The 13,839-nt window shown below is 36.9% G+C and overlaps 1 protein-coding gene across 1 annotated transcript in view; it reads left to right on the forward strand.

Moving 5' to 3' along the window:
• The first annotated feature begins 4,501 nt into the window (after positions 1 to 4,501).
• The window catches only part of LOC104606815 (uncharacterized), a 42,298-nt gene continuing 32,960 nt past the window's right edge, over positions 4,502 to 13,839 (forward strand). The window contains exons 1-4 of the mRNA XM_010272190.3: positions 4,502 to 5,096; positions 7,585 to 8,770; positions 10,158 to 10,376; positions 10,459 to 10,685. Of these exons, the coding sequence (XP_010270492.1) occupies positions 4,950 to 5,096; positions 7,585 to 8,770; positions 10,158 to 10,376; positions 10,459 to 10,685 (1,779 nt within the window). The 5' untranslated portion in view covers positions 4,502 to 4,949. The remainder of the gene's footprint in view (positions 5,097 to 7,584; positions 8,771 to 10,157; positions 10,377 to 10,458; positions 10,686 to 13,839) is intronic.

Below are 13,839 nucleotides of genomic sequence, written 5' to 3' on the forward strand. Positions count from 1 at the left end.
ATTGTTCTAATCTCTTATTCTTTTAAGTTGAGTATATAATACATAGAGGGGTTGGTGGCCAAAACTAATTCAATTCCGGTTGACATTCTACTCATTTTCTTCTCTACTACTAAAACTCTTCGTTTTCTTCCTTCTCTTCACAATGAATTTATCTAAAACTGCAATTAGTGATTTCTACTTGGTATTAGAGCAAGCCGAAGGCTCCTTGAGCTATTCTATCATGCAGCCCTAGATTGGCTGACTGCATGGTGATTTAAGAGGTTGATCGAAGATCTCAGGTAAGCCCAGTTTTTTGAGTTTTTTGTGGATCTGTTTTGCCTTGTAGCTGGTATAGGGTTTTTCATCAAAATCAGGAAAAACTAGAGAAAGGAGAAGAGGGTTGTTTCTGTTGGACTCTTCAATTTTGACCTAGGAAGTGGTGCCCTACTTTTTTAGGGTTCCTCGGAGTTTTCTGAGGGGGATGGTTCAAATCTTACCTATTTTAGAGGTTTTTAGAGAGAGTGGCTGCATCTTCTCTCTCTTTTATCGTCCCGTAGAAAAGAAATCTTTTGTAAGAGGGCCATCTAGGGCATCAAAAGGGTGTCGTTGGTACCAAAAGTGATTTATTTGATATTCTTGCATATTATAGTAACCTTCTACCCCTTTTTGATAATTATGGAGGGTAACAGAGTTGAAAACAAGCCCGGGGGTGAAATGGGACCAGTGGGAGGAGGTGTCAGTAACCTTTTTGGGGCTAAAATTATTACTACAGTTAAATTGGATGGTTGAAATTATTTAGAATGGTCACAATCTGCAAAGATAACCATTGGTTCTCGTGGGAAGTTATGGTATATCATTGGTTAAGAAGTGAAACCTGAAACTAATAGCTCCCGATGGGTACAGGAAAACTATATGGTGATGATTTGGCTATGTAATTCGATGATGCCCCATATAAGTAAAAATTTTTTGTGGGTAAATACAATTAAGGAAATATAGGATGGGGTTGCAGAAACCTATTCATAGAGGGAGAATGTTGTTAGGACTTATCAGTTGATAAATTAGATTATTACTACAAGGTAAGGAGATAGACCTATTGTTGTTTACTTAAGTAGCCGCCCTACTAAGGGCATTCTTGTAATCTCTTATTCTTTTAAGTTGAGTATATAATACAAAGAGGGGTTGTCGGGCAGAACTAATTCAATTCTGGTTGACATCTGTCTTCACAAGGAATTTATCTAAAACTGCAATAAGTGATTTCTACTTATGTAAAATATCTAGTTGAGTTTACTTCATATTTATCCTATATGGAGGAATCCAAACTGTCCATCTAATTTCAAATTTCTTATTCGCGAGTTGTGTTTACTAATGTTATGACTCCATGTGAACCTTATACAAATGGTTTAATAGAAAAATGTTTTGGGCACGCTACATCTATGCAATTTATTTTGATACGGGTATATCATTGATGATTTAATTTGATATGGGCACATGGATGATTTAATTTGATGTTGAGCCGTATCAAATAAGCTGTGAGAGATGAAGTGAGCATGATGGAGACTCAACGACTTGCAAGAAACTAAAGTTAAAGGGCCCAAGGTGGTTCTTCGGGGAGGAGAACTTCGATGCTTTAGTCAGTAGAGTAGAGAGGTTGTCTAGGTCAAGCTGTTATAGGAACGAGTGGTATGCACAAAGATCGCATTCAGCCGAGGTCTTGGGGTAGTTTCATGCTCCTCGTTGGGAGGTCATGAAGAGGTCATCTGCCATGTGTCCCCTCTCTGTTCAAGGTTGCCGTTGTATGCCATAACTGTTGCCTCTATCGTGTGATGGTGCCCCTCATCGTCGACCTGGCCAAGGTCTTGGCCAATTCTTTAGCCACGTTTATGCCCACATGGTGTTCCAACTAAGTTGAGTTACGACCCCATCAATAGGTAGACCCAAATTTGATTCATTGATAATTGAAATTGAATATGAATGGGTATGTCAAATCTCTCAATAAAAGCATTTATTTTCAAACATGTATACTCGCTCTAGAAAATAAAAGAGGTGTGAACTGGCTTTTTGTTACAAAAAGAAAGGTATGAGCTTCAAATCAAGGTTTTAAAAATTGATTCGGAAATGGAACTCTTTTAGCCTCTGGTTTTTTGGTCAATGGTTCAACCATACTGGTCAAATGGTTTGACCCATAACATTATAAATATATATTGAATTATATATTTAAATAAGACAACTTTTTTTAAGATATTCCAACACTAATGTTGGTACAGGTTTGGTAAAACTTAGAGGTGTAAACCGGTCGTGTCGAGTTGGGCTATGCTTGCCTCCTCTGGTATACTTCAAAGGTCCGACCCCGGGATAAGCCTAGGTGGGCTCAGGTTGTGTCGTATCGTGTCACGGGCTTGGGCTAGGCAGGCTAGATGCCATGCTTGGGTTGAGCCGAACCAGGCCAGTCTTTTTTTTTTTGACATTTTGTTTTGTTTTTTTTTTCATTTTTTTTTGCTAAGTAAAGTGACAAACTTTGAGAAAAATAAAAATTTGATAAAAGAATACTTAACAAAATACAAAATAGACAACAAATTGAAAAGACATAAATATTATTTAATTTTAATTTAATACAACGGAGGAATGGAATGTTGGAAATTGAATAAAATATAAAAACTATATAACAAAATTATAAATTGAAAATAAAAAATTACAATGGTATTGTTGAAAAATAACAAATAGTTTAAATAAAATTAAGAAACAAAATTTATGATAAAATAATAGGAACTAAACTAGGGTGTTTTGGGAGTTCAAGTATTAGATTGGCACGTTTTGAAATTCAGGTAGCATAGGCCCACAGTGTAGGGTACAAATATACAATTTACACAAACTTTAAAGACTGTTGTAATAATTTTGGATCCATGTGTCTTTTTTTTACTTTTTTACATTAAAAAAAAAGAATTAAAAATATAAAGCAAAGTACACATTTGACATTGAAAGAAACTCCTAAGGCAGTTTTCTTCGATAACCGAGCTAGAATTCTTACCCTTTTATTTTCCTCTTCAACCATAATCACCAGAACAAAAGGTAGAAGGTGTTTATGACCACCTTCGACTAGATTTTAAAAACTAGGCCACCATTGTTAATCAAAGCTCAAGGGTTTTTATTTGCAAGGGTAAACCCTAAAAGCAAAAACCATCAAGGTTTTCAAGCATTAAATGAGAGATTTGGGTTTTTATTTTTTTATATTTAATGTGAAGAGTGACCATGAACAGTTGGGCTGAACCATTCAGTTCAGTGATTTTTTGGACTTTTTCAACATTTATTTAGCAAAAAAAGGTCTTAGCATAATCGGACCTGAAACATTGACTGGTTCCTGGGTTAAATGGTTGGATCGTCTGATCTAATCCGCTTTTCAAAATAGTGGTTCAAGTAATAATTAACTTCACTAAAAAAACTCGTATCATGTCAAATGTAGGATTCATAAAATAAAATATGGAATTTGATACAAGGATAAGGGATAAATAGACTGTACTCTACGTCAGAAATCTGAAATTATAATGTTGTCTACTAATCTACTAGTAGCCCCTATAAATAGTATTTTATTCATGAATTTGACATGATCTTCATCCCACCAGGATGGGGCTAAGATTTATAAGGATTGGACTGAACAATAAAAACTCCTTCATTTAATCTATTAAATTAAATAACAAATATATATATAAAAATGCCAAAAAAACAACCTAAATTTACAATACCACCCCCTACTTTAATACGGAGAGGTCATTCTATAGTTCTTTTTGATGGTCAATTGCTTTCTATACATTCAAATGTCCACGTAGGCGATCATCCACGTGGCACAACTTTGCAATTGTGAGTTTTGAATCTCCTCAATTATTACTCTTCCGAGTCTACTGTGCTGCGACTTGGAATTTTGAATCCAATGATCGCGTTATCTAAAATCTGAGACGGGATACTTGGGCGCCTCAAGTGCACATTCACCATAAATTAGAAAGAAGATATTCACTATGTGCGTGTGAAGCGCCCTCTGTGGGGAGCAGATCCGGTAATCACACATCAACTTGTATCCCACGAAAAGAAAGAAAAAGAAAAAAAGAAATCACACATTTACAACCGCTGCGATTGGTAGCCCTTGATTTATCATTGTGGTATTGCCGGATTGGGATTTTGGAGTTAGTGCTAATTATACTATGGTGTTTTAAAAAGCATATTATTTTTATCAAATTTGGCCAAATCCACTATTCTGATTTCTGAACATTACAGAATGTCTAATTTCTGGTCCCACTTAGAATACATGATTTGGATGTTCTTAACCAACAAGGAGATTGGATCCTTTTCTGATGGCCAGAGATGCAAAACAAGTGGTTCTTAAAATAGCTAGTGTACCACCAGGATCACTTTACATTTTTTAATTAGGTGCTTAATAATTGCGGTCGATGATACATTTGTTATTTTACCGGAAAGTAAGGGTGGTTTTGTCATTTTACATATATGAAGAATAAATTCTAAACTGGTCCGGGTTACGGTTCCGTTCTCTCTTGATCGACCGAGAAGCAGGTGCCTCAACCAACGAAGCATAGAGGAGAAGAGGGCTCTGTTCTGTCATCCGTGTCCCTAGTCACCAAAATCCGCGCAAAATCTCAATTCCTCCAATCTTCCACTGTAGTCTATCATCGATCTAACCATTTAGGATCCTCCAATCTTTGGATCTCGCGGGAAACACCCATTTCTTTGTCTCTCCTGCCGCTCCTTCACAGCTGGGATCTTTCTAAAATATCATTTCGTTTTCTCTCCGACCTTCAATTATAGGGTTTTGAGTTCTCGACTGTCTCTTCTGATATTCACTTCTTTCTGTTTGTATTTGTTTGTTGTTTCTCGATTGTTGTGATGTTTGAACTGTGTTTTGGGGTTCGTATTTTGCCCTGATCTGCGAATTTCCGTGAAATCCGATTGGGGTCTGCCGGTTGAAAATGGCGGGGCAAGCCCAAGCACCGAACGTGGATCTATTTGATGCGTATTTTCGCAGAGCCGATTTGGATCGGGATGGGAGGATAAGTGGGGCCGAAGCCGTCGCCTTCTTTCAAGGTTCAAATTTGCCAAAGCACATCCTTGCACAGGTACCATCACGCTCTTTTATTTTAGAACGCAATCTCTATTTCCATGTGTTTCTGTCCATCCACTTCTCGTTTGGTTGGAGCTTCCATTATTTTGATGTGGTTGCCTATATTGGGTGGTATGGTTTTTAGGCTTTCATTGTTGTGAATTCTGGTTATTTTCTAAGTGTCAGCGAATAGCTTCTTAGTTCATAAAAATCCCTTCACCTCCATAATAAACAAACAAACAAACAAACAAACAAACAAAAAGATAATTCATAATAGATTTGGGTCACTTGGATGACCAGTGTAAGTTTCTAAAACTTTGGAATTTGGCTGATAGTGGCATTTTGAATACATATTACTGTAAGAACAGAACTGTGAAATATGGAAAAAAGAACTCTAGTTGTTGCCATTTGTAACCTTAACACTGTTTTAAGTTCATGTCCGATTGGATTTTGGAACGAGTTACCTGGGATATAATGGAAGTCCGAAATGACTGTCTGTTACTTATAGTGGACAGTTTTGTCACTATTTGATGCAACGCTAGGTAGTCAACTACTTGTCACCACATTTTGTTTCTGATGTCTCGAGCATACATAGGCAAAAACATTGTGGCCTCATATCAAATTCAGAATTCAGCAACACCCTGTTTACAGAAGAGATTGTACAGTATCATCATCCAGTCTCCAATATGTCTAAGATGACATTAAAAAGAAAGACAGTTTCTCTCATTCAAAATTACACCGCACACTTACAAAATGGTTTTGTAAGGATATAGAAATCCCTATTTATAATGATATATAGGGCACTCTTTTTCTTAAAGCACCTATCTTATTGATTAATGAATAGGGTCTGCATCTTTTGCGAAAAGTGGGATGTGACCATCAATTCCTCAGTTAAAAATTTTTGAGCTAATGTAACGAGTCATAAATTTGTTTTTTCTTTTTCTTTTCTTTTTTTTTTTGGTATAAAGAAGGATTACTGAGTTAATGTGACCATCTCTTTTGCTTTTCTTTTTTCTGCTACTTGTTTCCATTTCCTAAGATCTTATGATCTTATATTCTCCTTTTTTTTTTAAAAAAAAATTTGTGGCTTCTTTTCCAAGTTTCTGCAAACATCTTGCTGCAGCTCTCTCAGTGTAAGAGACCTGTAGTAGCCCATAAACTCATCCATCTCTTCCTATGGATTGCTTTTTGCTCAGACCTAATTTAAGTGATAATCCTTCCATCTTCCCCCTTGCCTGTTAAGTATCTGTCTAACCTTCTATTAGCTCTGGAAGCCGCAAATCTATAACTGGACATTTTTTCTATTTCTTTAGCCCACCATTGCTAATCCATAGCATATCCCTTTCTACATCAGGTAAATTACTATTAAATACATAATTAGTATAGGATTGCATAAAAAATAAAGAAATTAACAAAAATCTTGGAAAATTGAAGTGCTGCATTGTTGATATCTTATTGGAGGTCTCCCACATTAATACACCTTGTTTTAGAGTTGTAACCGTTAATTATAAAAAAAAAAGAGTTGTAACTGTTAAGATTTGTTATTGACTTAAGCTTAGAGCATCATCAACAGGTTATAATAAGAATCATTATACTCATATTCATAATAATTTATGCTTAAAGGATGGAAAAAGATAAATAAAGCTCCAATTGCTTCAGTTTAATAGGGATGGAAAGTTTTCCAAACTGAAACATTGCAGATATTATTTCTACATCTTTTTATTGGAAGTTTTCCAAAGTTTTTACTATAAATGGTTTGACAATACCAGCTGAAATATTTATGCCTAAAAAGCTTTCCATCCGTCTTACATTAAAACAAATGGAGCCTGAAGGGCAGATTGCAAAGCAAATGTAGCTTATGATCACAAAATGGCCCAAATAAGCAATTATAGTTGAGCTGAAATCAGAAAGTTGGACTATACCTTGGGACTGTTGGGCGTTGTTGAATGGCATCTATGTGATTAGGTTTGTGGAATAAGGTGCTCTAAGGTAACATTTAACTCAAATGGTGGACTCAAAACAGATTCTTTCTTGTAGGTTGAGGGAAAGCTCTTCACAAATTTGTTTATTTAAGAACTTTCTCTCAATTTTCTTTGAAACCAAACACAGCATTATGTGTTTCTACCTATCACTTAATTCTACTTTTTAATCAGCTTCTTAATTCCTTTTCCCTCTCAGGCTTGGCCACTCTTGTGTATTTATTTTAATGAAGGTGGTAGCTGCACTAGCTTGCATGATCTCAGTGAAAGTGGATTGCCAATAATATTTGGCAACCCTTACCAATCTCTTGCACATAAAAAGAAACATTAGAACTTGTTTATATTAAACTGATGCCTAAATATTTGGTTTCTTTTGTTCAAGATGTACTTTATATGCCTTTTTATGCTTGATATGGTTACTGGTGTAATGGAAACTTGTGATTTTATATTTTGTTTGCAGTGTATCTCTTCTAAGATTAATATTTCATACTAAATCGAGTCTCTAATCCATTCCTGTTTCTGCAGATATGGATGCATGCAGATCAGAATCGGACTGGTTTTCTTGGTAGGGCAGAATTCTATAATGCTCTCAAATTGGTCACTGTGGCACAAAGTAAGAGAGAACTAACTCCAGATATTGTAAAAGCTGCATTATATGGTCCAGCTGCAGCTAAGATCCCAGCACCCCAGATAAATCTTGCAGCTGCACCTGCATCCCAGTTGGGTACTACACCAGCAGTGCCTTCTCCTCAGATTGGTGCAGCTGTACCTACTGCATCTCAAAACGTTGCCTTCAGAGGCCCTCAAGTTCTTCCAAATGCAAGTATGAACCAGCAGTTTTTCCCTCATCAGGACAATCAATTCATGAGGCTACAACAAGCCATGCCTGCTGCTTCTGCTTCGCTTCCTTCATCAGGTGTCACTGTTCAAGGTCAAGGGTACCAGGGTGCAGGAACTCTGGCTGGTCCACGTCTTCCAAACTCAAATGTCACACCTAATTGGCTTAGTGGGAGGATGGGTGGAGTTCCAATTGCAGCAACCTCACAAGTCCCGAGTAGGGGGGTTACTCCCTCTACAAGCCAGGGTGGATATGGATTGGCACCATCAGGGTTACCCTCTTCCATATCACCTACACCACAAGCAACCTCTGGATTGACGGCTTCAGTTGCAGCAAAACCACAAGATCAGGTCTTAACATCAATCCAAACTGCGGCTAAGGATTCTAAAGCAATGGTAGTTTCTGGAAATGGCTTTGCTTCTGATTCAGGTTTTGGAGGAGATGTTTTTTCGGCAACTCCATCTCAACAGAAGAAAGATTCTTCCTTGCCTACATTTTCTGCCAGCAGTGTACCTTTGTCATCTGCCATAGTTCCTGTGTCTACAGGCCCCCAGCCATCAGTTACGAAGGGTCCACTTGAGTCTTTGCAGAGTTCATTCACAATTCAACCTGCAGGCTCTCAGCTTCATCGAGCCCAGTCACTCGGCAAACAAAATCAGAAGGTTGCACAGAGTTCTGCATTTGTTTCATCTGGCATTTCAGTTAATTCTGGGAATTCTGTTCCCAACCAGTCCCAGCCTCCATGGCCAAAGATGTCTCAATCTGATATTCAAAAATATATGAAAGTGTTTGTGGAGGTAGACACAGATAGAGATGGAAAAATCACTGGAGAGCAGGCACGCAACCTGTTTTTGAGCTGGAGATTACCAAGGGGTATATATTCTTTTGTTTTTAGCTTCATGTTTGTGTTTTATGCTTTTATATTTTTAATGATCTTAGATGATTATTGGTTCCTTTCTTCTGAGACAATATATGCATGATAAACATGATATTGATTTGTTTCCTGCACTTCATGTGCTTGAAATCAAAGTCCGGCACTATGTGTTTTAGAACTGGGGTAGAATTCCTTTATGAGATTCAACCATGCAATTTTATGCTTTATGTGGTATACCTTTCACAACTCACATCACATGCACAAGAGTGGATCTAGGTATTCATTTGGTTCTCCAACCTTCTGGGACCTTGTGGCCCCAATGCATTAAACAGATCACATCCGAGTCTGGGTAATACTTATCCCAACTATACGGGGTCTGTTACATGAATTCTGTTTGGTTTAGTGCCATATCCAATTTAGTTTCTTGTAAGTATGCACTATTAATCCTTCTCTTCTTCATTGTATCTACTAATTCCATAGTTTTTCCTGTTAATGTCTTTTGTAGAATGAGTCGTGCACTAATGCTATATGCAATTTTGCCCCCCTTCCCCCACCTGTTATTTTTGATTTCTGGACCACAATAAATTGTCATGTGCAAGCATAATTTGCTCTACCATCAGATAATAGATGAACATGACCTAAACTTATGGTTCTGCTATGTGTCTCTGTTTCTTTTCTTTCCCTTTCCCATGCTTCTTGCATGTAGCTAATCCCATACAATTAGGATAGGGCTTAGATAATGATGGTGATGATTCTTGCATGTAATGTTTTTTGTTTGGATCAAAATTCATTATCATCCAACTTGGCCCTCCTTACAGTGTTAAGGAGAGCAAAAGAAAGGAATCTGAAAGAAATTAAAGTTCAAGGTGATTCAAAAATAGTTACTAGGTGGTTAAAGAATGAACAGAAGGTAGTTCAGAGAAAAAGTAGACATCAGAGAGCTGCGAGAAAAAAATAGAATGGGTTCCTAGGGCTGATAATGGATTGGCAGGTTAATTAGCAAAGCAAGGGGTATCAAGGGATCAGTTGTATTGGGTCCAAGTTGGCTAGGAATTGATGTTGTTACTTATATGGAGGTTAGCTGAGGCTAGCCTCCCCATATGGGATTCCCACTTTGTTGTACTCACATTTTCTAATTCTTATTAATAAAATTCTGCTCTGTTAATGATAAAAAAATCCAATTACATGCCCATATGGTCTTGTGCTCACAATATGATGCATTTCATGTATTTTTTTCATGGATATTTTCTTATGCAGCTTTATGTATTTTGAACTTCATTAGCAGTTCCATATTTCCTTGATATCTTGTAGCCATGAAATGTGAAAAGGCTGTTATTATGTTCCATGATAACAATGTGCTCATGTTAATGTGTGTTCACTTCCCAGAGGTCTTAAAGCAAGTGTGGGACTTGTCAGATCAGGATAATGATAGCATGCTATCTTTGAAAGAGTTTTGCACTGCACTCTACTTGATGGAGCGTTACAGGGAAGGGCGCCCTCTGCCAGCGGCGGTTCCAAGCAATATCATGTTTGATGAAAAACTCTTGTCCATCACTGGTCAACCACCTGTGGCATTTGGACCTGCTGCTTGGGGAACTACTGCTGGTATTCTTTCATGTTGTTTTCAATTCATCTATCATTGTTTCCCATTATTTCTGCATTTTTATCCTTTACTTTTGATGATTAGGTTTTCAGCAACAAGGGATGCCTGGTCCACAGGCAACCAGGCCTACAGTTAGTGTCAGGCCAGCAGTGCGAGTTCCTGTCCCTCCTCAAGCTGATGACATGGTGCAGCCCAATCGGCGAAAGCCAAGAGTGCCAGAATTGGAGAAGCACCTTGTGAACCAACTCAGTAAAGAGGAACAGAGTTCATTAAACTCAAAATTCCAAGAGGCAACAGAAGCAAATAAAAAGGCATGTCTCCGCCCTTCATGTTTTACTCGTTATATAATCTATTTTCTTGATAGAGAAATACCATATTGTCTTGCTTTTTTTTTTTTTTTTGATAAATGAAGGAATTTATTAATCACAGAACATAGGAGATACAAGTGACCCAAGAAGAGGCGCGGGGTGCGACCTCTTCAGAAAAGCCAAAAGAAGATTCTTAAAAACAGTTTGAATAAGTTACAAGGTAGTCCAAAAAAGGCAGTCCCGAGAAACCCCTTGTTTGGCTAATGAATCATTTATAGCATTTGCCGATCTGCTCACCCTTTGTACACTAACGGTCATGTTGCTAGTCAGCCAATTCACTTTTTTAAGGAGGTCTCTATAACTCCAAATGGCAGAATCCGGGTTCAGGAGCCATCCCACCACCACCTGTGATTCACCTTCAACTAAAAGATGCTCCACCCCAATCTGGTTTGCAATCTGAATCCCTTGTACAGTAGCTAGTATCTCTGCTCTTGTGGAGTCACCCACTCCCACTAACGGTCATGTTGCTAGTCAGCCAATTCACTTTTTTAAGGAGGTCTCTATAACTCCAAATGGCAGAATCCGGGTTCAATTGCCATCCCACCACCACCTGTGATTCACCTTCAACTAAAAGATGCTCCACCCCAATCTGGTTTGCAATCTGAATCCCTTGTACCGTAGCTAGTATCTCTGCTCTTGTGGAGTCACCAACTCCCACTGGTTCTGAATAGAAGGAAATAATGTGGCTATCCTTAATTCCTTATTTCTTAGGACCCCTCCTATACCCAAAGGTTCTGGATTACCCTGACTACTCCCATCAAAGTTCAGCTTAATGACACCCTTTGAAGGAGGTTCCCATTCTACCATGGTGTCAATTTCTTTCCAAATTCCAAGTATCATCATCATCATCATGCCATATGAGATTGATAAAAAAAAATCATGCCATATGAGGTCTTATTGTAAGGTATTCTTCCTCCTACAACAAGGGTGCTGATTGATCTCTATCACTTGCCCAATTTTGAATTTTCTTCTTTTCAATTTTAACATTGTTAGATATACAAATTTTACCTTTTGATGTTTTGATCATAGTTATCAAGGCGATGCTTAGGTGGGCATCTAAGTGACACCTATGCGATAAGGTGCTCTTGGTGGGTCGCCTTGCCCAAATGCCTAGATATTTATATGTAAGACACCACATAATATTTTTATATTTTTATTTTATTTTATTAATAGTAATACAATAGATTTTATTAGACTAAATTATTTGTATTGTGGGTTTATAGTATTAATATTATTTATTCTTATATTAATTTCTTTTTATTATTTTCTTATTTGTTTGGGTTCCATTGACAAAAAAACTTGAAGATTTTATCAAATTGACACACAAGAACAATCAATAAGACTTCTTCTAATCTTCTTCCTAGGACCAAAACAACGCAGCCCTTATGTTTTGTATGTTTTCTTTTCTTTCTTATCTTTCTTCTCATAAATATGTTATTTTCTAACTTTTGATGTGGGGTTTATACTTATTTCATTAGGATTATAGTAATTATTAGTTAAAGATTACTGCTTATTACTATGAATCCTAGGGAACTGCCCTAGGATATATATATATATTTTAAAAAACTCATCTATACCTAGGTGACTAGGCAACAAGGCGATCCCCAATCACCTAGCTTCACCTTGGTGCCTTGAACCAAGGCGAGGCTAGGCGACAGGGGGGCGCCTTGTTGCCTAGTCGCCTAGGTGATGGATTTTTTTAAGTAAAACTCTAGATCCTAGGGTAGTTCCCTAGGTTCCATAACCGTCTTTCCTTAATAATTTTCATAAGAAAAGTATAAATTTCATGTTTAAGCCTAGAAAATCAACATTTTATGAGAAGAAAAAGAACAAAGTAAAGAAAATTCAAAAAATATAGGGGCTGAACCCCTACTTTTGTTATAGGAAAGAAGAAAAGAAAGGTAGAAGAAGAAGAAGACGTGGAAGAAGAAAATGTGTTGATTAACAAAATTTTAAGTTCTTCCCTTGCTTATAGGTTCAGGTTTTGAAAATGTTAAGGGTTCAATCAAGGATCAAAATTTCGATACGATACGCCTCGTATTGGGTGTATTGTATTGTGTCTTTGGGGTCCCGATACCTGTTTACAGGTGTTTTTGGGGACCCATTTTTTAAATTATATATATATATTTAAAATGAAATTGAAAACCAAAGAAATAAAAGAATAGGGGGAGTATCGTTATAAGTACCTATACACCTCTGCCAATACACAGAGGGGTATCGATACTGTGAACCATGGGTTCAATATAGTAGTTAACAATGTTTGCATTGATTAAACCCTAACAAAATAAGAAAATAATAAAAAGAAATTAGTATATAAACACATAAAATGAATATTCTAGTTTAAGAATGTCTATTTTATAATTGTAGTGTCAAAAAATTAAAAATCTAAAAGTATTTTATAACCCAGTGCACAAAACTGCTAGGCAGTTGGGCAAGGCGAGCCTCCAAGGGCACCTTGTCGCCTAGGCGTCGCCTTGACAAGTATGCTTGAAAACTATGGTTTTGAACTTGTTAATGGAGATGGGATACTACCCAGGCTATTCGTATATCTAGTAGTGGAGAGACACTTGTTATTAGGTAGATAAGGAATTTTATGATGGGTCCTTGGCATTTTCCATATGTCTGTTTTGATCAGCTGTAAAGGCTTTGTCAATATGTAAATAGTAAGGCTAACCCCATCAATAAAGTATCGGTATTGGTATTGTATTGGACAACTCAGATATGGATTATGGATGTGGATACAAATATGCTTTGGAAACACATGGATATGGACAAAAAATATGGAAACGCTAGGGAAACACATACAAATTCCATAAATACATGAATAACACTAAATTTAACTTAAAATATCCACAAATAATGTAAATATACATAGGAAATGTATATTTTAATGGTGTATATGAAAAAATATATTACAATTAATATAGCAGGATGCATAGATATCATACAATTTTATTGATAATGCATCAATCAAGAGTTCAAGACACATTCAAGGTTTGAATTGCCTTTAAGGGATATTGTCTGGACTCAGTGGAAAGTTTCTGTAAGGGGTGGTATATTCAAGGTTTGAGCAAAAGAGGGAAGACTGTTTGGCAAA

This window comes from Nelumbo nucifera, chromosome 6 (genome assembly GCF_055504915.1).
Source record: "Nelumbo nucifera cultivar China Antique chromosome 6, China Antique-T2T, whole genome shotgun sequence".
Lineage (NCBI taxonomy): Eukaryota > Viridiplantae > Streptophyta > Magnoliopsida > Proteales > Nelumbonaceae > Nelumbo > Nelumbo nucifera.